General features: G+C 38.5%; 2 protein-coding genes and 1 long non-coding RNA gene across 4 annotated transcripts; all 3 read left to right on the forward strand.

The window, feature by feature from the left end:
- Positions 1 to 1,532: 1,532 nt before the first annotated feature.
- On the forward strand, positions 1,533 to 7,529 carry LOC120442829 (myelin-associated glycoprotein-like). The gene is made up of 8 exons (XM_039620137.1): positions 1,533 to 1,553; positions 1,774 to 2,124; positions 3,112 to 3,402; positions 4,081 to 4,332; positions 4,444 to 4,701; positions 4,863 to 4,890; positions 7,088 to 7,157; positions 7,232 to 7,529. Exons 1-8 carry the CDS (start codon positions 1,535 to 1,537, stop codon positions 7,265 to 7,267), a joined length of 1,305 nt encoding a protein of 434 aa, XP_039476071.1. The 5' UTR covers positions 1,533 to 1,534; the 3' UTR covers positions 7,268 to 7,529.
- A 6,607-nt stretch (positions 7,530 to 14,136) lies between these two features.
- On the forward strand, positions 14,137 to 15,628 carry LOC120442846. The gene is made up of 3 exons (XR_005614979.1): positions 14,137 to 14,654; positions 15,350 to 15,475; positions 15,559 to 15,628. It is a non-coding gene; the product is annotated as an uncharacterized LOC120442846 (long non-coding RNA).
- A 5,497-nt stretch (positions 15,629 to 21,125) lies between these two features.
- On the forward strand, positions 21,126 to 24,025 carry LOC120442753. 2 transcript variants are annotated; one of them, XM_039619927.1, is made up of 4 exons: positions 21,126 to 22,172; positions 22,494 to 22,652; positions 22,731 to 22,787; positions 23,596 to 24,025. In XM_039619927.1, the coding sequence occupies exons 1-4, from the start codon at positions 21,140 to 21,142 to the stop codon at positions 23,841 to 23,843; spliced, it is 1,497 nt and encodes a 498-aa protein (XP_039475861.1). In that variant the 5' UTR covers positions 21,126 to 21,139; the 3' UTR covers positions 23,844 to 24,025. The 2 variants fall into 2 exon arrangements, with proteins under 2 accessions (XP_039475861.1, XP_039475862.1); XM_039619928.1 differs by having other exon boundaries at positions 22,734 to 22,787.
- Positions 24,026 to 24,215: the final 190 nt, after the last annotated feature.

Below are 24,215 nucleotides of genomic sequence, written 5' to 3' on the forward strand. Positions count from 1 at the left end.
TCATGAAGCTCATGCATCTAATAAGCAATCATTTATTACTAAACAATAACAGCAAAATTGATACATTTCATGAATACTTATTGTTTTTGAAAAGTGAAACCACTTTTAGATTTAAATTGCTGCATGATTATGACATTTTACTAAAATTTTACTGATCTTCATTTGTGACTTCCTCAAGTCAAGATAAACTAAATAGCTCAGCAGCAACATTAAAATTCTTTTCAAAGAGACCCTGTAGTGCAAGTGCAAATAGGTGAGGGGTTGTTCAGTGTCTCTCATTAGGTGTGGTTTCCTATATCAACTTGTGGAAGCAAAAGTGAAAATGCTTCTCTTTCTGCCATTGTGTAAGACCCGGTTAAACACACAACAGCAGAATGTATTACTTTAGTTTGGCTTGTTGGTAATTAAATATTGAAAAAAAAAGACTGAATTCACTTTGGACAGTTCAGTCAGCACAAAAATAGGAGTATGTGAGGAGTTGTTCTTCAAAGGTGGTTTTCTCTCTGAACTAATGAAGTGGAAATAAGATTAATATATAAATTGGGGATTTAATGGGTGTTTCTTTATTTATTAGTTGTGTGTGTGTGTAATAGAAACAAAACTAAAATGCTTCTCTTCTGCCCATTATGTAAGACCCAGTTAAACACACAATGACACGTTGTATTACTTTAGTTTGGCATCCTGGAAATTAAGTGCTCAGATAGGAGTGTGAGCAGAAATCATACCAGACATCATATCATGTGACAACATGTAGGCATCAACTAAGTAAAGGAAATCCTGTAGCGACAGCTCTGCACCTGTGATACAACTTAAGGTACTGTACAGTCATTCTCCTTATAGACAAAAAAAATATTTAAAATGTTTTTCTCCTGGTTAGTGAAACTCCTCACTGATGTGTTTGTTGTGGTAACTGCACCTTACTTTCTACACATATCAGATGTTATTGCTTTCAATTTTAAGGGAATTAGTTCATCCTCGTCTTGCTTGATCAATTTCTCTCCAAAACTATCGATCACTAACAAATGTCTTGTTTTTACATAATAAATTAATTATCCCACTCATTAGAGCACTAAATTAGAGCCTAACTATTCTATTTTCATTTCAATCATGAGCTCTCTCTTATTCAACTCAAGATCAACTTTGAAGACTGAGCTTGTACTAATAAATAGCTCTGTAGAAGAATTAAAAGCACTTGCAAATCAATGGGGATAAAGGGCCTTATTATTTTCATTTTATTTATGTACTGCAAATCACAGCACTTTACAGTATCAAAGAGAAAACCCCAACAATCCAACAACTGAAACACTTCAAGATAGCAAGGTAGCAAGAAAAGAGAAATGTCATTTAACAGGAAGGAAGCTCTGGCAGAACCAGGCTCGAGTGAGACAGTGATGTGCTGCGACTCACTGGAGGGGGAGAGGGGATAAAAGCAATCACACACATATATATCACTTTGGTTTCTTTCTTCTTCTTTTTTTTATTTTAGATCTGGCAGTGAGAAGAGATGTATGCTTTACAGTGGCTTCATTTTTTCATGTGTGCTTACTTCAAAGGTATGATAAGTTCGGTTAAGTATACACATTTACTTCTAATATGCTTTAGAAGTGAACTGTCAGTTTTTTGCCTTGTGATGTATCTTTTTTATCTAGTAAAATGTCAAATTTTTAGGGGAATTTGTACTTCATTTATTTACACTTCACTTCTCTTGTTGGTTGTCTTATTTTTTGTGTTTCCTTTCAACACGGCTGTGACATTCATTGGTTACTCAAACAGAAGCCTCACCTTGGACCATTGATGTGCCGTCTTCAGTTAATGGTCTCCTTGGCTCATGTGTGGTGATCCCCTGCTCTTATAACTACCCAGATCCCCAAGGGAAGGCCAAAAGCTTCACAGGGATTTGGATGACCACTGAGGGGGATCGAGTCATCTATCATTCAGCTGAGTCGAAAATTGTCAAGCAGTATCAGAGTCGAACAAAACTTCTTGGAGACGCCAGCAAGAACTGCTCTCTGATGATTGAAAATCTCCAACAAAATGACAGAGGGCCTTTTTATTTCAGGATTGAAATTGAAGGTTACAACAGAGCTTCTTACAGGAATAACAAAGTCTCCATTTCAGTGATGGGTAAGTAAAGTCAACAAATTTGAGGGAACACATAAAAGTAAAGCACACTTTATATTTCTCATAATCCTTTCTTCATTTCCAGTGTTGATATTTGATGTTTAGAATTCTGCATTTCTGATGAGTTGTAGTTTTCGTATATTGGGTCTGAGCAGATTCATTTCCATCAGTATCAGATAAGTGAACAGTGTGGAGTCAGGGTGCGGTGGTCTGGAAAATTGGGCAGTAATTTGATGACCAATTTTTTAATCCTGGTAACGGTCTCATTCAAATCTAAAACTTAATAAAACATTTGTGCAAATCAGCAAATCAACCCATAAAAGCACTTTTATGTCAATATTTTTCAGCAGTTTTGGTTTCTATGGCTTGCATCACAGGTTTTCTTTCAGAAACTCCAGAGTGACAAACTATAACCTTGAAAGACTGGTTTTCAGTTAATACATAGTCACTGGGTTTCAGATGTGTTTATTTCTCTTTCATTTGTGCTATTAAATTAGGTTGTTTAAAAAAACCTTTTCTTTTTAGGTGATATATGCCATTGCCACAAAATTTAAGTTTTCTTCGTCCTTAAGTCAAACTGAAAACCCAAATTCTGGAAAATTGCAATTTAATTAGGAAACATGTGCAAACATGGCAAAAAAAGCACAAGAAATAGCCTCCACTCTTTTCCTGTTATATTTTTAACCAAATGTATCTATTTATTTATTTATTTATATTTTGTCCTGTGGACAGCAATTCAAAGTATGCAATACTTTTCTTCTTATAACTTTTCCCACATATTTCCTTATAATGTTGTAGGTGATACTTCTGTATTGTGTGTGACCTCAGTAGACTCTGTGTGTGAATATCAAAATGTTTTAATATTTTCTTAACAAAGTTCTTAAACACAAAATGGGCAAGGTCATAATTATAATCTTTGTAAAACATAACATCAGCTGCCCAATGCTAACTAACATGTTGCATTTTTCATGATCTCTCTTGTTAACACAGATGAACCAAATCCCACTGATTTCTTTGTGCAAGAGGAGGTAAAGGAGGGTGAAAATGTGTCTGCATCCTGCTCTGTGTTTCACTCCTGCCCCACATATCCACCTGATTTCCACTGGAGTCACTCTGGAGAGCATCACCTTCAAACACAGAAGCGTCAAAATGGCCAGTGGAAAGCAACATCTACTTTGACCTTTCACTCAAACCGCACTGATCACAACCGACCTTTACAATGCAGAGTTACATACCACGGAGGAAAGCATCAAGAAACATCCAAGACCCTTAAAGTAAAATGTAGGTGTGAAGTTATCAGTACATTTTTTGATGATACAAGAAAATCATTGTATCATAAAGAAAGAGTAAGTGTAGAACTAAACCTGAGCAGAAAAATTGTCAGTATTTTGCACTGTGATATGTAACATGATTTAGTTTCACCACCAAATGTGAAGTTGTGTTACATATAAAATTAAATTGAATATAGTCTATTTTTCACAGCTTCTGCCACAGTCACAGGATTCAGAGTAATCATGACTCATCTACATTATCCCTACAGTCAACATGAAGTTGTTTGGTATTTAGACTGAGGTGATTTTGAGATTGATTTCTGTCCAATTAATCACCTACAAGAAAACGGTTTTACAGACTATCTTTAAATTCATTATTAAGGTGTTTTGTCATTTTAATTGTCATTTCACTTTTGTGCATCATTGCTGAATTGATAGTGATGTCAGTCTAGTGATCTCTAAGTGTAATGCTTACTCAGATATCTCTACTGGTGAATGGACTGTTTTGATATTTTGTCAGTACATTCATGGTCTACATAATGTCACTGACTTTGGCAGCTCCCTGAAGTTTTCATTTCGTGCCACCATCATGTCAGAATGTTTAAAAAAGCTCAACTTTGACCTGCCTATTTGTAAAATAAGATAAAACCCTGCACAGTAACATGAAGGATTAAATGTTTCTATGCAGATGCTCCAGTGAATGTGAAGGTTGAGTACCAGTCAGATGTGAATGAGGGAGAAACTGTACACCTGAAGTGCTCCAGTGACGCAAACCCTGTCAGCAGCTATGAGTGGCACAGTGAAACTGGAGCTCTGCTGAATAAGGGACAAACCTACACAATGTTAAATGTCTCCAGACACTCAGTAGAGGCCGTGTACTGCACTGCTGTCAATGAAGAAGGACGAGTCAGGTCAAGCACCGTGAAGCTCAATGTGTTATGTAAGTAAGTAATAGAATAAATATAACAACAAAATAAATTTTTATTTTCATATATACATAATAAATATATAGTTATCTGTTATTTTATAATTATGTTTGCTGTTCTTACAGATGCCCCTGACATTAGGACTTCCTCAAAGTGCTCCTCAGATTGGGGTGTGTTAAAATGTGAGTGCATCGTAGAGTCCAGGCCTCCCAGCATGGTCCATTTTGTTCTTGGTGACAGGCTGCAAAACAGCAGTGTAGAGACAAATGGCTCTGTTACTACTGGGACTCTGCAGACAGACTTTGGGTCCTTTAAGTTTGTTCACTGCCTGGCAAACAACACGCTGGGAAATGCAAACCTCACACTCTCGTTACTTGTAAATGGTAAGAAAAAGTTTCTGTCTCGAGTACAGATTATTTACAATTTCATATTTACATGACAAAAAAACCCACTCAGACAATGTATCTTTCTTTTTTCATAGACAACATGCAGAAGATTTTTATTGTTTCTGGAACAGTTGTGATATTGTTGATTATTTTGATAGCCACCGGAGTTGGAGTTGTTAACAAAAGGTACGTTATTACAGAAAATATTTATATAGTAGTGTGTATATTTAGGTTTATTATAAAGGTCAGGATACAGATTATAAGGACTTTAAAGAAGAGCAAAAGAACATAATGATACAAACAAATATACATTAAGATCAGGGATGTTCCTAGTGAATAATTTCTTAGTTGACAAAAGAAGTAATATTAGTAATAATATTAGTTTAACTGGCTAGTCTAAATCTGAGAAGAACTCTGATATCAAGTTAAATTTAAGAACTATTTAATGAATGTCAAAAACTCCCTAAACACAGACGCTTGAAACCATTATTCATATTCTTCAACAATCAATCATGTTGCTTAAGGTGTGTGGCACTTTGCTTCATCCATAAATGTTATACTTCAAGCAGAAAATAAGGAATAAGGAAAAACAGTTAAAATAAGCCAATATTAAATATGATATGAAAAAGTTACTACAAAAAATGTCATTGAAATATGACAAATTAACATTCAAATGTTTATAAAATGTGACTGAAAAGTCTGGTTCATTGTTGAATTATGAATGACACACATTGTCTGAAAATTCATGAAAATAACTTAAGTAAAAGTTGAAATGTATAATAACAAAACAATAAATCATCTAGCCCACAGGTGTCGAACTCCAGGCCTCGAGGGCCGGTGTCCTGCAGGTTTTAGATGTGTCCTTGATCCAACACAGCTGATTTAATGGCTAAATGACCTCCTCATAATGTCTTGAAGTTCTCCAGAGGCCTGGTAATAAAGTAATCATTTGATTCAGGTGTGTTGACCCAGGGTGAGATCTAAAACCTGCAGGACACCGGCCCTCGAGGCCTGGAGTTCGACACCCCTGATCTAGCCTATTCCTTCTGCTCATCTGAAGTCTCGTCATTGGAGCAACAGCATAAGCAGGGAAGCCAAGAACATACATCCCTTTCAACAGCAACATTGAGGCATTCATAGGACACCCGAGAGATATAATCTCCCTTGCATGTCCTGGGTCTATAAATGGGGGTCCTCTTGGTAGGGCATAATGATGCTCCTCAAAAGCTGCATTTCTTCCACCATTTTTTTCTCCCGCACATGGACTGAAATCGGCTGATTGCAGCAGTGTCATGGTCCTGGGTCGTTGATCCAGTGCTTGATGTTTATGGACTTCTTGACAAATCATTATGGTGTTTCTAGACTGACTCATACTTCCTAGTTTAGTTTTTCTTGTTGTTTATCTCTAGTGGTTCTGGTTTAGTTCCCATAGTGTTTTCCTTGTGTGTTGTCCACAGTATTTCCTGTTTGTCAGTTGTGTTGTCATGTCCTGTCCATTATAGTCTTGGTCTCTGTGTTCTGTCTTTAGCACACTCCTTAGTGTCTCTCTCGCTTTCTGTGTCACTCTTCAATTTTTAAGTTTGCTTGTCTTTGTCCGGGTCTCATGGTGGGTGTCACTTCCTGTTTTATTTTGAAGCTACCTTTTCTCATGTGTTTTATGTTCAGTTTTGCTTCCCCTGCTCCGTTAGTCAGATTTGGTCCTGCTGTGCTGTCCATCCTCTCGTTATCCTGTGTATTTAAGTCAGTTTATCTCGGCTCCTTGTCACGTCGTCAGTCTTCATGTCCTCCTGCCATGTTTCCTCCCTGTGCTGTGTGCTTTATGTTTTGCAGCTTTGTTACAATGCCAGGAGTTTATTGTTTTGTACTCTGAATTAGTAGCCCTCAGCAATAATGCTGTTTAAGTTACTGTTTTGTTGTCCTGCATTTGGGTCCAACCTCTGCTTGCTACACAGCCAGACCCTGACAAGCAGGAGTTTGCATTAAGAAAAAAAACACGTTTGACTTTTTTTTTCTATCAGCCCACGGTGCAACTGCCGAACATTTATCATGCAAGTGAACTGTTATATAATTCCTGAATTTAGTACAGCAATGCATTACATTATTGTATTACTGAAAAATGTAATGATTACATTAATGTGTTACCATGTAATGAGTTACATCCAACACTGCTTATGTCATGCATGTCGAAGTATCAGTGAATATAGCATAATGTGTCTTATAACAGTCACATATCATTCTGACAAGAAAAAACACCACCAGGATCTAACTGGTGGTGTTCAGATATTTACCTCAGTTTGCAAAAAACACAATTTTACTCATTATTTAGAATGATTCACTGATTCATTAACTTGAATTTCAGTATATGTTTTTTGTCTTTCTTCAGGAAAGAGAACTATGAGGATGTCCACAGCAATGACATTTGCAGCAACGATCATGTATATGGCAACGTCCGGGTGGGTAAAGCTTACTTCATCAGTTCTGTGTGTGCATGAAAAAATAAGTGAATTAATCTTCTTTTTCTATGCAGACTAAGCGGCGTGTCCCATTAAAGACCAATGTCTAACATCTGTGGAAAACCAGCTGCAGTCTGCATGTTTATAAGCTCTGATGGGAGTCAGAACAAAAATACTTTCAGCGGCTCCCTTCTCACAAGGAAAAGAGGCTAAAATAATGAGTACATTTCATTTTTTATTGTAAATCACATGCATATTCCATTACATGTTTTCTGTCATCTCAATTCACATTTTAGTTTAAAATATAGTAACTATATAGGACATTTCAAATTTTGCCTTTGTTTGTCCTGTGAAAAACCAAAGTAAAAACAATTGTGATAACTATAAATCTGATGCCAGACTTTTAACCTCCAGTTGTTTTTTGAAATTGTTATTATTAATGTTGATATACAGTACCGATCAAAAAGCTTAAAAGGGTAAAAAGGTAAGTGGTCAACTGCCAGAGGTTTTAAAATAAAAGGTAAGGTTACCCAAAACTGAAATGTATATTTCAGAATTATACAAAAAGACCTTCTTCAGGAAACACAAAATGGGTTAACAATTTAAAGCTGTTCTGCAGCAATGGAGGTTGTCAAGCTTTGAAAGCTGGTACTACTAATTGCTACAGGTGTTCCAACATTTTTGAATTACTTACAACCCGCTCTGTCTGCATAAAAGCAGTGTTGGAACACACTGTGGTACCATAACCTCGTGAGCATCAGATGAGCACTGTTGTACTGCAGAAAGTAGTGTGTTGCTACAAAAATGGCAAGAAAAAGGAAGTTGGCAATGGAAGAGTGACAGACCCTTGTAACACTTACAAATGTAAGCCTTTCCTACAGAAAAATTGCAAAGAAAGTCAAGGTGTCAGTGAGTCCAGTTTCCTTCACCATCAAAAGGCACTCAGAAACTGGACAAACTCTGACAGGAAGAGGTTTGGCACACCCAAAGCTGAAATGACTGAATCAGAGGAAAAGTTTCTGGGAGTTAACAGCTTACATGATAGGCAGCTTACAGGAGAACAGCTTCAAGCACAGCTTAAAATTAATCTCAGTTTTAACTGTAAAGAGAACACTTCAAGCTGCAGATTTGACAGGATGAGTTGCAGCAAGAAAGCTATTACTAAGATGTCAAAGTAAGACAAAGAGGCTTGGCTTGGCCATGAAACACCACCACTGGACTTCTGAAGACTGGAAAAAAGGTATGGACTGATGAATCAAAATTTGAAGTCTTTATTTATCACGCAGGATCTTTGTATGCCATCGAGTAGGTGAAAGGAAGGTTCCACAGTGTGCGGCATTAATGTCAAACATGGAGGAGGAAGTGTGATGGTCTGGGTGTTTTGCTGGATTGAGGTTCAGTGACTTGTACAGAGTGAAAGTCACCCTGAACCAAAACGGCTAGCACAACATTCTCCATCGCCATGCAACACCCTCTGGTATGTGCCTTGTTGCTCAGGGGTTCATCCTACAGCAAGATAATGACCCAAAATATAAGTCTGAGCTATGCAAGAAAAAAAAACAAAAAACAAAACGTAATCTTGAAAATATGGAGTGTCCAGCACAGTCTCTGGACTTAAACCCCATCGAGCTGGTTTGGGAAGAACTGGACAGAAGAGTGAAAGCAAGCTAACCTACAAGTGCCACATGTTTATGGCAACTTCTGCAACAGATATGGGAAGAACTTTCTGAAGAATATTGCATTTCTATTGTAGAAAGAATGCCACGGGTGTGTTCAGTTGTTATATCTGCCAAAGGTGCCTCCTTTGATGAGTCAAAAGTTTAGTGTACATTTTGTTGTATAGTTTTAACTCTAATTGCTTATTTGTACTATGCTTTCATTTCAGAGTGAAATGAGTCATTAAACTGCATAATTTTCAATACTGAAAAATTGGGGTGTTCTAAAACTTTTGAGTCGTAGTGTAATATTACACAGTACCTTTAAGCAGTAACATGCTGTTCCCCTCAAACACACAGGTTTCAAAGACTTGTTAATCAGCAGCCAACCTTGACGATTAAACCAAGAAATGTGTACTGTGGTCAGGTCAGGTGTAGATTCATATATATATATATATATATATATGTATATATATATATATATATATAGCTAGATAGATAGAAAGATAGATATATGCTTAGTATACAACATACATTTATAATATAATCTACACAAATTAAAGATGGCCAAAAAAAACCCCACATGTGCAACTGTACCCAACTGTATACACGTCTAACTGTATCTCTTTGTTATCATACTACAGTGGGATAATATTCATCTCTTATATTACATTTAATATTCAGCTCTTAATCCCAGAGGTAAAGATGCTCATGTATACCTTTACACATAACTTCAGTTAATTTAAAGAGTAGAGATAGAAGTTATATATTGGTCATGTCATGCACTGGGCTCACTGGGCTGTCATATTAGGACAGTTATGGTGCCTCAGTGGCATTTCATAAATCTGAAAGTAGACATAAAGTGGAAACACATTTAACCTCAGACAATGCTGTCATAAAGCACCTTCAATTAATATGTGCATGTAGCCTTGACATTGCTGTCATCTTGTGGCCGCAGTTTGCTATTGTAGCTGAAAGTTGAGCTTCTTTCAGTCTCCAGCTCTCTCAGTTTTACAAGCTGACTGGCCAGCAGCTTTTTTCTGCTGGCATGGGCATGCACATTGTAGATAAACTGCTGCTCTTTGACGGTAAACTGATGGGAGACCAGAGTGCAAGGCAAGCTGCTGTTGGCTCTGATTTCACTGCTCTGACATCTGTTGTAACATGCGATTCCTGTGAAAACACTGCACGTAGTTGATCTTATGTGATTTAACATTCTAAAAGATGAGTTTTATCTTGCAAACCACTCTTTGTGAACCTGACAGCTTTTTTCCTGAGACCTGAGGATGTCCTAAAATGTAAACCATACATGTCTGATGACGAGGAGATTGAGTTTGAGAAAGTTGTTAATAACAAGGAAAGCTGTGACCATGATAGAGAGGGTCCAACAGTTCTGACCATGTCCCATCTAATAAAACAGGTAAGTTGAGGAGCTCCAGACAAATTAGCATATCTGAGAATGTTTGAATGCAATTTGTTTAACCAGCTGTTTTGACAACACTCCACCTTTTTGTTAATATTTTTACTCGTCTTTTTTTTCTAATTGATATTCTAATATAGTTTTTGAAAAATGAGGGCACTCGTTACAAAAATTTCTACACTGTGTTGAGAAGAGTGCTCTGAAATATGCATGACAATTTTGTACATTCAACCAAGAAATTTGTGATTACTTTATTTACTTTGTCGTCAACTAAGTGATAGACATCATGTAGGCCAAGGTGGTTGGTAACAGAAAATGCATCTGCTAAAATGATGAATCACAGAATGATCTGTTCCCACAAATGTGTAGATGGTGACTGATCTCTAAGCAGACAAAGCAGAGTACTTTGTAATGTAATGACCCCAACACTGATCAGAATAAACATGGGAAATGCCTCGATAATCAAATTGGAATCGCTAAATTCTTATCAATTCCCATCCCTACCACCTTACCACTTTAATCACCCTGTAAATCTTTTTCTGACATGTGGCATAGTAACATGTCTGATCATTTCCTAATAATATTTGAATTTACAGTAATGGATTATACAGCACGTGGCCCTAAATTGTGTATGTGGAAGAGAATGAATGGATGTTTGGCACTAGGGAATATTTTTCATTAAAGTTAATTTCTTTCTTAAAGTGCTCTAAATAAGTTTAAGGATAAAATGTTATCTTCTTCGATGCCACGTGCCAACACAGTGTAAAGCACCTACCTAAACTGTACTCCCAGAGAGGTCAAATATGTCATTAAGAGTCTAACAACTCACCACATACAACTCTGAATACTGTGGCTACTCTCACAAAGCTAGAGAAAGATAAAAAGTACTTGACTCCCTGGTATTACTCTTAAATGCACACCCTAAAGCAGATAACCCTTAAGCTTCAGAGGAAAGAGCGTCTCACTAATTTAGAAGATCTTCATTTTTGTAGGTAGGCCTCATCTGCAAAGATGTTGCTCTCACCATGACACAGAAGAGGAACTGTAATTAAAACAACGTTTTCCTTTTCTTTAGTTAATGGTTGATACAAAATGGAAGGAGTATATAACCCCAGTGTTGACCTCTCTGCACCAGCTTTCTGTTCCTAACAGGGACCAATTTAAAATGTTACTTGTTTTTAAATCACTAAATGGTTGAACCCCTTCTTACCTGTCTGAGCTCCTGTTTACTTATGCTCCAGAAAGAACCACGAGGTTCAGCTCAAAACTAATATTATCCATCCCACGATCTAAACTTAAATCTCATGGCGACAAAGCCTTTGCTGTGGCAGGTCCCAGACTCTGGATTAGTCTGCCTGTAAGTATTAGATCTGCACAAACGCTGAAACATTTTTAATCATTTTTAATCTTTATTGGAGACACATTTTTATACACATTTTTATAGAATGGCTTTTAGCATTCTACAATATTAAAACAAATATTTTGTTTTAATAGCCTTAGTTGTTGTTATTTTAGTTGTTTTTATTATCTTATTGTATTATTTCTTCTCTTTTCCATTTTATTGCATCATTGTTGTGCATTTTACTTATTTTAGTTGCATTTCAGTTTGTAAAGCACTTGCGCAGCATGAGCTGTTGGAAATGTGCTATATAACTAAACTTAACCTAGACCTTGGCCTTCCGTTAAATCGCCATTCCATCCTGCAGTCCAACATGCGTAACGTCCATTTGGCTCTGTTTCCCATCTCTTCTGCACATTGTCCTCCTGCCTGATCCCTTTGCACCAGTCCTCTGTGAGTACTAAGAACATATCTGCCAATCACAGCCTGAGGGGATTGTGATTTTTTTCTACAGCAGCTGTCTCTTAAAGGTTTAATCCTCAGTCCACATAGCATGCACTAAAAACAGCAAATCCACAAACATTAACCAGTAAAACCAAACAAAAATGTAATGAACATCATCTTTACCTTCACATAACTTATGTAAATCTGTAGCACACAATTACAATAGTGTCTTTTTGTTGCAAAGATTTTGCACATTAGCTAAAATTCATATGTTCATATGAATTTGTTCAAATCAATTTGTTCTGTTTTTTTCATTATGCTTGCCACTCAGTCTCTCACATCATGTTTTATTTGAGCTCATCTAAAATTAGGAAAGCATTAACACTAAGAGTGAAGTAGGTTGCTGCACTGTTGTCAGTGTCACTTTAGGGCTGTGAAGTGCTGTCAAGTGTAACTCGCTGTTCATGCATGTTAGAAACAATCCCATTTAGAGGCCAGGCCCCTGTTAATGTAAAGCAAATTTCAACTGAGCTCAATCCAAATAAGATGAGAAATATTAAAACTATGTTGACCTCTTTAAAAGTTTATTAAAAAAAAAAAAGAATAATAAGGTGACTGGTATTACACTAAGTTTGGTCACATCTTCTCATTTAATGATTTTTCTTTGTTTTTGCTACTTTCTATATTGTAGATACATACTGAAGACATCAAAATTCTTTTGATCAGCTTCATGATGTAGTCACCTGAAATGGTTTTCACCTCACAGGTGTGCCTTGTCTGGGTTCTCTTGTGGAATTTCTTGCCTTCTTAATGGGTTTGGAACCATCAGTTGTGCTGTGCAGAAGTCAGGTTGGTACACAGCTGACAGACCTTTTCAACAACTGTTAGAATTCATATTATGGCAAGAACTAATTAGCTAAGTAAAGAGAAACGACAGTCCATTATTACTTTAAGAACTGAAGGTCAGTCAGTCTGGAAAATTACTAAAGCTTTGAAAGTGTCCACAAGAGCAGTCGCAAAAACCATCAAGCGCTACAATGAAACTGGCTCACATGAAGAAAGGAAGGAAGACCAAGACTCACCTCTGCTGCTGAGGATAAATTCATCCAAGTCACCAGCCCCAGAAATTGCAAGTTAACAGCACCTCAGATTAGAGCCCAGATAAATGCCACACAGAGTTCCAGTAGCAGACACATCTCTATATCGACTGTTCAGATGAGACTGGGTGAATCAGGCCTTTATGGTCAAATAGCTGCTAAGAAGCCACTACTAAGGAAAAGCAATAAGGAGAAGACATGCTCGAGCCAAGAAACACAAAGAATGCACATTAGACCAGTGGAAATCTGTGCTTTAGTCTGATTAGTCCAAACTTGAGATCTTGGGTTCTTGGAGTCTTGCAGTCTTTGTGCGACACAGAAAAGGTGAAGGAATGGTCTCTACATGCGTGGTTCCTACCATGAAGCATTGAAGAGGAGGTGTGATGGTGTGGGGAAGCTTTGCTGGTGACACTGCTGGGGATTTATTCAAAATTGAAGGCACACTGAACCAGCATGGCTACCACAGCATCCTGCAGCAACATGACATCTCATACAGTTTGTGTTTAGTTGGACCATTATTTCTTTTTAAACAGGATAGTGACCCCAAATACACCTCCAGGCTGTGTAAGGGCTATTTGACCAAGAAGGAGAGTGATGGAGTGGTGAGCCAGATGGCCTGGCCTCCAGAGTCACTTGACCTAAACCCAATTAAGATGATTTGGGATGAGATGGAGCGCAGAGTGAAGGCAAAAGACTGTTGGAAAACCATTTCAGCTGACTACCTCATGAAGCTCACCGAGAGAATGCCAAGAGTGTGCAAAGCAGTAATCAAAGCAAAGGGTTGCTATATTAAAGAGTCTAAAATATAAAACATGATTTGAGTTGAGCTGGTTGCAAAATATGATTTTTGCCATTTTTCAAGTGGTCTTAAACTTTTGATTGGGACTGTACCCTACAGAAACACACTTTAGAGAATTAGACATAAGCAATTAAAAAAGGTTTACAACCAAAGAATTGAGACCACATTGCATATCTAGACAATCCCTTAAACCATTTGAAAAGGCCTTAAAGCTGGTGTGTGTGTGTGTGTGTGTGTGTGTGTGTGTGTGCGTGCGACTATGTGGTATGGATGGACATTTGACCTGACGCTGTACCTGGGCTACAGGGACATTTCGACTTTTTGCTGTGTATTCATGTGTCCCCCTAAAACATGAATTGTAAATGCATTTTTAAGTGTCTAAATAATAATTTTTTCTACTTCTTATGAGGTCATTATTTATCTTTTGACCTGTATTTGCTTAAACTGTAGTGTAAATTCATTTATTAAACTATAATTAAAAGATTTTCTGATTTTCTTAAAAGTCCACCTATACCACTCACCTGATTTTTGTGTATTCCAGTTTATTGCACAGCGACGTTTCGAGTTAGAGTGGATGTGTGTAAGTACTACAATTTAATACACATTTTCAATACACAGGGCCAGAAGTCATTGTGATTGGTAGGCTATATATATAGGCGGTACCTACCGGAAACGATTTCGCGCGCGTGCCCTTTAACAAGTACATGTCGACGGCAATACGAAGACTGATTAAAAGCACAAAGGTAAGCCTTTTTTAATGTAAAATGCACCATGACTTTAATACTATATGAAATTATAGGTGCACAGGCTTATATTAAACTGGTTTAATATATGCTTTATGGACTGTTAGCTAGTTTTTGAAGAAGTAAAACTGCCTCAGCGTTTGTCATTGGGTAAATAAAATAGGGCTGACGACTAACCGCGTCAACGCGATAAAGCGGGCTAACCCGTGTTAGGATTTACTCGGTGTTAAAGCATTAATGTGGCTTAAACGTGTTAATGCCGACATCGCGACTAACGTGATTAACAATTAAACCAGCGCAGTCTGAGTCAAAATCCCTGATGTCGCTGTCAGCTAATTTCGGGCAGTTTGTCCAATGTCTGTCCATTCTGCTGACAGCCCTAAAATAAAAGCAAGGGGTATAAGTGTATTTAATCGTGTATTTATTTATATGCCTGAAGAAAAAACTTCTTACAGTTTTGATGCATAAGCTTTCTCAGTACTTGTATCACTCTCTGCAGTCGCCATTGCAGAAATGTCACATGTCGCCATTTTGAGAACTAGGCCTTTAACATTTTAAAAGAAGGCATAAATTAGGACTATGAATAAGTCAGCTGTGTTTATGCTGTAAACTACACTACTGCTAGTTCTACTACTACTGATGATGATGACAATGATGACGATAATCGTAATACTTTATATGCTTTATTAATACAGGCAATCAAAACGTACAGGAGAACATGCGAAGGAGACGCATTCCTCCACGGGAGGATGCAGTCTGTCATGTTTCTGCTGGAAGGGACAAACTGGGACTTGATATCCACTACATAAATGCCTTCAAAGGTAAGTTGGTCTTTAGTTTGGATTAGATTTGGAGTTTGTCACTTTGTCTTTTGTCACTCACTTGGTATGCCTCTGCAATTCAGGTCGGGGCATTTTCACGACTGTTCCATTCCAAAAAGGAGACTTCCTTTTGGAATACAGAGGTAAACTCATAACAAAAGAAGAATGTGAGCGGAGACAGAGTTTATCATGACAGCCTGAAGGTGTTCATGTTTGAATTCAAGTTTGATGGAAAACTCTGGTGGTGCGTATTATATCAGTGTAGTTTGATTAAGATTAAATTACACATTGCTTTTGATTTATGAAAAAAAAGCTTCCTAACAAAAACTAGTTAAGCTAATACTTTTTTGCCTAACCCCACAGTGTGGATGCATCTCAAGAAGATGGGTCATTAGGCAGACTTGTCAACGACAACCACATCAGTCCAAGTGCTAAGATGAAAATATTAAATATCAATGGAAAGCCCCATCTATGCTTATTTGCAAGCAGAGACAAAGTCCAGGCGAAGAAATAGACTATAATTATGGTGACTCGGATTGGCCCTGGAGATGCAAGGTATTTCTACAATTTTACTTTTTGGAACTGATAAATTGCATACCGTAAGCCATTTTTACATTTGTACCTACTCAAATTGGCTTAACGTGACTTAGGGCATCTAGTTTTCCATTGAAATTGAGTATCACCTACTGTGCCTGGGGTCACTATAGCAATGCAGCCGAGCATCCAGTGATATAAATGCCACAGCAAGCATGGATGTCAAGGTGACAAAATGCCTGCTGCTCAGTCTATACTTTAGTGTTCAATTCAGGGATCACGCTGTTAATTTTGGTAGCCATTTCAAACATTTCAGAGTTTCAAAAATGATGGCTTGGATTTTCATGAAGGAGGCGCACTGATAACTTATCGAGTGACACCATTGACCAGCCACCTGGTGGCATTCAGTCTGTCTATTTCAAATTTTCTGATCACTTTGGATCACTTGGAACCTTGGTGCAGTAGTTACTGAAAAACTACATGGTACTATAACCTACTGGAAAAACCGGGGTAGGTACTAATGGAAAACAGGCAATTGTGATTGCTGCCACATCAAAGCCCTCTAAAAGCACTAAAAAAATATCAGCAGGTATGCAGAAATAAAAAATGGCTTTCGGTTTCTAAATTTTAACAGTGATTGATGGTTATTTTGATTCTAGCCTCTTTAGTTAGATTCAGTTTAAATTTTGTCCCTCAAGGATAAATGGGCCCTAGTGATAGTTCGTTGCTGCTACAGGTGATTGTTTTACTCCTTTAGCAATGGCTTAAAAAAGATTAAAGAAATCACACAGACTATTTTTCTCTATATTCTCTATACATGACAGTGAATATTTTAAAGACATTAGCTTGAAACTTATCATTCTCATACAGTTTCTTTAATGTTTCAAAAACCTCTTCAAAAATGCACTGTATTTTCATTCTCTATCTGTTACACACGAAGACTGAGACCAGCCAGATTGAGAAGACCGTGAGCTGCCTAAAGCCGCAACCAAACTGCATTCCAAACAGTGATCTGGACCTGAAACATCCAGAGCCTGAAAGGGTAAATACAATCCAGTGTACCACTTAATGAGCTAATAATTTAATCTATCATCATTCTTTATGGATGCTGTGTGTGTGTGTTTGGCAGTCACCTGGGTGTAATGTGATTTACATGGACCGTGGCTTGTAGGTCCTTTTCATTGTTTCAAAGTGCAAGTCTGGATAACATCTGAGTGTGTGTGTGCGTGTTAACCACCCAAATGTGACTTAGGAGGACCACACTGTTATTGGGGGACTCCGTCAAAGTTTGCTTCATGGTGACATCACTCTGGTTTTAGGAGGGGTCTTCTCTTATTTTTTGACAGTTTGACCTACAGCACGCAGAACTGACTGCATGTGCTTTGTTTCTATGTTGAAATGGTTTGAAACTCAGGCTTGAACATTAAGATAGATAGTACTATACAACTGCTTAACTTGTGTTAGGCACTTTTTACTGCTGTAGTGCATGGGTTCTCTCTGGCTGTGTACTCTGGCTTCTTCCCACAGTCCAAAGATGTAGCTTATGGGGTTAGATTAACTGGTGATTCAAAACTGCCCTTTGGTGTGAATGCAAATGCCTGTCCTTCCATGTTAGACTGGTGATCTGTCCAGATTGTACTGCCCTATGGTAGCTGGTATAGTCCCCAAACCTGCTACCCCACAATCCTGATAAGGATAAGTGGAAGAGGATGGATGATTGCAAAGGAATCAGTTGTTAATTGGAGTGACAGGCTGTCGCAGGGTATCACATTGACAGACTCTAACACAGTCACACCTATGGGCAATTTAGAATTACCAGTCCAGCAAACCCCACTAACTGCATGTCTTTGGGCGGAAGCTGTAGTTTCCAGATACAAGTCGGGTGAGAGGCATTGTGCACCCACCATATTTGGAATAGAGGTTCCAGCCGCAAGGATAAGCAAATAAGGAAGGATTGTTTTTTTAAATTTTGTTTTTGTTTGTTTTTTTTACTCTGACCCACTCCACACAGATAAGAATGCATGTGCCATTTTTAAGAAGTTGCAGTGTTTTAACTCAATTAACTATTCTAGATAACAACAAAGTGAAAGAATCAATACCCCTAATCCCAGTAAAATGGTTCCAGTAGAAAAAAAGTGAAGAGGTTGATTGCGTTCAAATTTTATACTGGGATGAAGTGTATTAGTTGATATCTGCAACTGAATTGAAAACACCTCACCTTTCCAACTGTCCAAAACAAATAAATGTTGCAATATTTTGCTAACAGTGTCACAGTCATCGTCTGGTGTGCACAACAATATCATCTTTGGACAAGTGCATTCAGTGTGTGGGACCGGTTTCCTCCCTCAAGTGGCTTGGCTATAAGTGCAAAGGTGAGACATTTAGTGAATAGGTACAGTATATAGTAAAAAGCATTAACAGAGTTCAACAAGTTAAGACTACCTGAAATGAACACTGCTCCCTTTTTAATCAGTGAGTGGTCACGTCTAATTAAAGAAATGTAGTATTACCTCTTTGGTGCAGGACCTTGTAAAAATGGTATACTTGGGATTGTCCTCAATTCCCCATTCCATAACATAAACTGCTCAAAATAATAAAGGGAACACTTAAACAATCCGATGTAACTCCAAGTCATTCACACTTCTGTGAAATCAAACTGTTCACTTAGGAAGTAACACTGACAACCAGTTTCACATGCTGTTTTGCAAATAGAGTAGACAACAAGTGGAAATTATAGTCAATTCACCATAATAAAGGACTGGTTCTGCAGGTGGTGACCAGAGACCACTTCTCAGCACCTATGCTTTCTGGCTGATGTTATGGTCACTTTTGAATGCTGGCGGTGATTTCATTTTAGTGGTAGCATGAGACAGAGTCTACAACCCACACAAGTGGCTCAGGTAGTGCAGCTCATCTAGCGTAGCACATCAATGTGTGCTGTGGCAAGAAGGTTTGCTGTGTCTGTTAGTGTAGTGTCCAGAGCATGGAGGTGCTACCTGGATGTGGAGTAGGCCATAGGAGGGCAACAACCCAGCAGCAGGACCGCTACCTCCACCTTTGTGCAAGGAGGAACAAGAGGAGCCCTGCAAAATGACCTCAAACAGGCCACAAATGTGCATCTGTCTGCTCAAATGGTCAGATGGCTTGAGGGTCCAGCGTCCACAGGTGGGGATTGAGCTTGCAGCCCAACACCATGCAGGACGTTTGGCATTTGCCAGAAAACACAAAGTTTGGCAACTTCGGCACTGGCACCCTATGCTCCTCACAGCTGAAAGGAGGTTCAAACTGAGCACATGTGACAGTCTGGAGATGCCGTGGGGAACGTTCTGCTGTCTGCAACATCCTCCAGCATGATCATATTGGCAGTGGGTCAGTAATGTGTGTGGGTGGCATTTCTGTGCCTGCCAGAGAGCCTGACTGTCATTAGGTAACAAGATGAGATCCTCGGACCCTTTGTGAGACCACATGCTGGTGCGTTTGGCCCTGGGGTCCACCTAATGCGAGATGACACTGGACCTCATGTGGCTGGAGTATGTCAGCAGTTCCTCCATGACAAAGGCATTGATGCTATGGACTGGCCCGCCTGTTCCCCAGACCTGAATCCAATTGAGCACATCTGGGACATCATGTCTCACTCCATCCACCACAAACTGTCCAGGGGTTGGGATGCTTTAGTCCGGTCTTGGAGGAGATCCTTCAGGAGACCGTCCGCCACCTCATCCCGAGCATGCCCAGGCATTGTAGGGAAGTCATACAGGCATCTGGAGGCCACACACATTCAACTACACACTTTCATGCCATTCAATTACCTAAAGAACAAAGTATTTAATAAGAAGAATTCATTCATTCACATCTGGGATGTCCTTTTTTGGGGGTAGCAGTGTATGTGTAGTCATTAAAATATCCTTAAGTGTGAACAGTTTTTTTTTTTTCAGCATTTGACATTACTGCAATGCTTTGACAAAAACTACTTCACTTAAATAGAACTGCAAAGCTAAATTAAGTCTATCAAAATGTGTTTCAGTTTGTTTGGGGTCTGGCACAAATCCTGCCTTGCAAAATTGGCAAATCAGAATTGTCACCAGTCAACACAGGTGTGTATCCCATTCATATTTGGCTTGACTTTTTCAGTTTATTTTTTTTACCTGTCTAAAGTATTGATCAATTAAAATAACTTTTATTCTTACATTCCAGAAAGAAGAAATTTCTGAATATTCAGGGGAGGATGGATTGCCACATTCAGTTCTGGATCAAATATCAAGCGATGATGATGGCAACCACAGCATATCAGAAGAAGAATATGTGCCAGATTCAGAGTCATATGATGAAGATTCAGATAAAGACATCTCATTATTGCCAAGCACATCAAAAGGTCTGCTATGCCAAGATGACATCTCCAAAGTGCATGAACAATCAGATTCAACGAATTTAATCCACAACTTGACAAAGGACAAGCCAGAAGATAAAAGTGAGCTTTGCGAAACTGAATCAGAAAAAATGACTTTAAGTAAAAGAAATTACTGCTATTTTTGTGGCAAACCACAAGCTAAAATTTCCCACCACCTGAAAACGCACAAAACAGCTCCTGATGTTGTGCATGCATTTTCCCTGCCTAGAGACTCAAACGAGCGTAAAAGCCTGTTAGAGAAATTGAGAAATAAGGGAAATTTTAAGCATAATGCTGCAGTTTTGCATGGTGGAGTGGGACCACTGAAGGTGAAGAGAAGACCCAAGATTAAAGCAGTAGAGGGAAAGTTTGCTCATTGCTTTTATTGTCAAGGGATGTATGTTCGCAAGGATCTTTGGAGACATGTCCGCAGATGTCCTAACAAACCAAAAGATGACACAGATAAAGAACCTGGAAGAACCAAAGTACTCGGCCTGGCTTTAACTCTGGAGTCTCAGTGTTATTCGCAGGTGTCAAGTGGAGTGTGGAAGGTTCTTGCTGTTATGAAACAAGATGAGATTGCTTCAGCTGTGCGAAATGACTTTACTGTTATTCAGTTTGCCCAGTCCCTCTACAATAAACATGGACAAGACCCTCCAAAGTATGATTATATACGACAGAAGCTTCGTGTGAGCGGGACGTTTGTTGTTGTGTCTGCGTGCACAGAATTCTCAGTGCATAACATGGAAGAAGCTATTAAGCCTGCTAACTTCCAGAGAGTTGTGCAAGCAGTAAAGAAAGTTTCAGGTTTTGATGAAGAGACACTGTCATACAAAACTCCAAGCCTTGCGCTGAAACTGGGACATACACTGCATAAAATGTCTGACATTATCCATTGTCGTGCCCTCATGACAGAGGATGAAGCCCTAATCAAGTCCACTGATGCGTTCAAGAAGTTGTATGTCTCCAAATGGTCCGAGATGGTGTCTCACCGTGCCTTGAACACATTGAGTGAGGCAAAGTTTAACAAACCATCAACATTGCCCTTTACAGAAGATGTTCGGATTCTCCATCACTACCTTCAAAAATCTGCAGAAAGTGCCTTTTGCAGCTTGGAGAACGAAGCCACAGCTCAGAATTATGCCCAACTTGCACAAGTTACACTCTCACAGATCATTGTGTTCAATCGAAGACGTTCTGGAGAGGTTTCAAAGATGCGCCTCAAAAGTTTTCTTGAAAGAGACAAAACGGCACTCCACACAGATGTTACCATGGGGCTCTCAGAAATGGAACAGAGACTCTGTAACTATTTCTGTAGAATAGAAATAATGGGAAAAAGGGACAGAAATGTTCCAGTTCTGCTAACACCAAGCATGCTGGATGCTCTGTCACTACTGGTTAGTAGGAGGCCTGACTGTGGCATTTGTGCCACTAATATCTATCTCTTTGCAAGACCCCGATCAATGAGTCATTACAGAGGAATGGACTCCTTGCGTGTTCATGCATACCAGTGTGGAGCAAAGCACCCTGAGTATCTAAGATCGACACAGCTCAGAAAACATGTTGCCACACTCTCACAAGTCCTTAATTTGAAAAACAATGAACTTGATCAGGTTGCAGATTTCCTGGGTCATGATATTCGCGTTCACTGCGAATTCTACAGATTACCAGTTCCCACAACACAGCTGGCCAAGATTTCCAAACTGCTTTTAACACTGGAAAAAGGACATCTTTCCCAGATCCAGGGGAACTCACTGGATGAGATCGAAATTAAAGGTTTGTATTGAAAGGAGCAAATATTAGGGCAGTAGTTGAATATTATGCTTTATCAACAGAATTAAAACCTAAAAGCACAGACCATTCTGTTAAATGTCCATGATTTAAGGTTCTTGAAGTCTGTTGTTTCATCACTTTGCAACATTTGGCAAACTGCAGAGTGGTGGCCTTAAATAGTAAAACTATGTACTGTGGAAAAAGTATAAATTCCAGTATTTGTTCTGTATTTTGTCATATCTCGTTGTTAATGTGAGGTTTTTGGGGGGTTTGTGTTTGTGTTGGGTTTTTTTTTTGTGTGTGTTTTTTCCCACAATTTCTCAGATGAAATTGCATTAAGTGATGCTGAAACAAAGGACAGTGAGAGTGAATCAGATGATGATGACACAGCACTCACAATGTCAGCGTGTGGCACCAGTGAGCCTGTACATGCAGTAGCTGATTCCACAAACACAGCGCAGCTCCAAGACACTGTAGATTGTGGTAAGTTACCACTAGCTTGATTTCTGTGGATAAAATGTTTGTTACAAATATTAAAACTTAATCAAATTGTGTAATCAGCAGATGAAGAACCACTCATAATGCCTGCAGCAAGTGAGACTGCTGCTCCCTCTGAAGGTAAGGGGTGCAGTTGGTTCTCTAAGCTTATGGACACGTTCTTTGTAACTGCGTTGCAATTCTGTCTCTCTACACCACCACAATGGATTTAAAATCAAACAATATCTATATGTGTTAAAGTAGACTTCCTGCTTTAATTCTAGGGATTTGACGGAATCATCACATCACAGCCATTATGCATAGTCTATTATTCTTAGAAGCTCAAGGGTAATTGTATAGCTGACAAACAATTTAATGACTGGGTGAGGCCTGTCTGTGACATACTATGGTGCTTGCATGATGCATTCTCATTATCCAATTAAGTAAGTAAAAAGGTTGATTCTGTTCATCTGAACGTAGTTTTTTCAGTGGGAGAAATGTTTCGTCACTTAGATGTTTGTGCTTAAGGTTCTTGAATTGTTCATCATCTATTGTTTCATCACTTTGCAACATATGGCAAACTGCAGAGTGGTGGCAAAAAGTCACTTGGATGAGTGACAAAATGTTTCTCCCACTGAAAACGCTACGTCCAGATTAACAGAATAAACGTTTTGGGATTTACTTACCTGGATGATTGAGCATGCATCAAGAGACTTTTATTCATTTTTTTATTCAGTCTTTTATTCACAGTGGAACACTAAATGTTGTCTCATTTTAGAAATTTGATAAATTTTCAAAGAGAATTTTAGCTCGTTTTGATATTGATGGTACCAACACATTTCAGAAGTTAGGACAGGGTAGCATCCATTCTTTTAAAAAGCAAATGATTTTGGGGTTTTTTTTGTTAGGTTTGTTTCTTTTAACTACTACTACTTTATATATCTTCCAGATAAAAATGCTGCTCAATCCCACAATTCCCGAAGAGCTCCCAAAAACATGTGGTCCAAGGATGAGGTTGCTGCAGTGATGAGGCATTTTAAAGACCACATAAACGAAGGGAAACTGGCCACCAAAAATGAATGCAGTCATTGCAAATTGGTAGAAGATCCGGTGTTGGCAGGAAGAACAGTTCAAAACATAAGAGATTTTGTAAGAAACAGAGGATTAACTGCAAAAAGGCAGAAAAAAATGAACTAAAATAACTGTTTAGCCAGATGTGGTTTTACATCTTGGTCAGATTGCCGAACTGTTGTTAAAACTGACTTATTGTGCAGCAGGCTGCCTCACTGATGTTCTGTTTAAAGAAAAAGTTCTTGTTAATTACAGAAGTAGTTTGTATTTCATAACTTTTAAATTTAATTTATTTAGTTTTTTTTGACCGCCGGGCGGATTGACGTAGTATAGTCCCTCCATACCACATAGACCCGTGTGTGTGTGTGTGTGTGTGTGTGTGTGTGTGTGTATTTGTATGAACATGTCAAACTGGTGTTTTTTTAAGAGACTCAGTTGACCAAGCTGTCATGTCAACTTCACAAAAAAAAACTGTGAATTTACTTTTAAAAAAAGAAA

This window comes from Oreochromis aureus, linkage group 11 (assembly GCF_013358895.1).
Source record: "Oreochromis aureus strain Israel breed Guangdong linkage group 11, ZZ_aureus, whole genome shotgun sequence".
Lineage (NCBI taxonomy): Eukaryota > Metazoa > Chordata > Actinopteri > Cichliformes > Cichlidae > Oreochromis > Oreochromis aureus.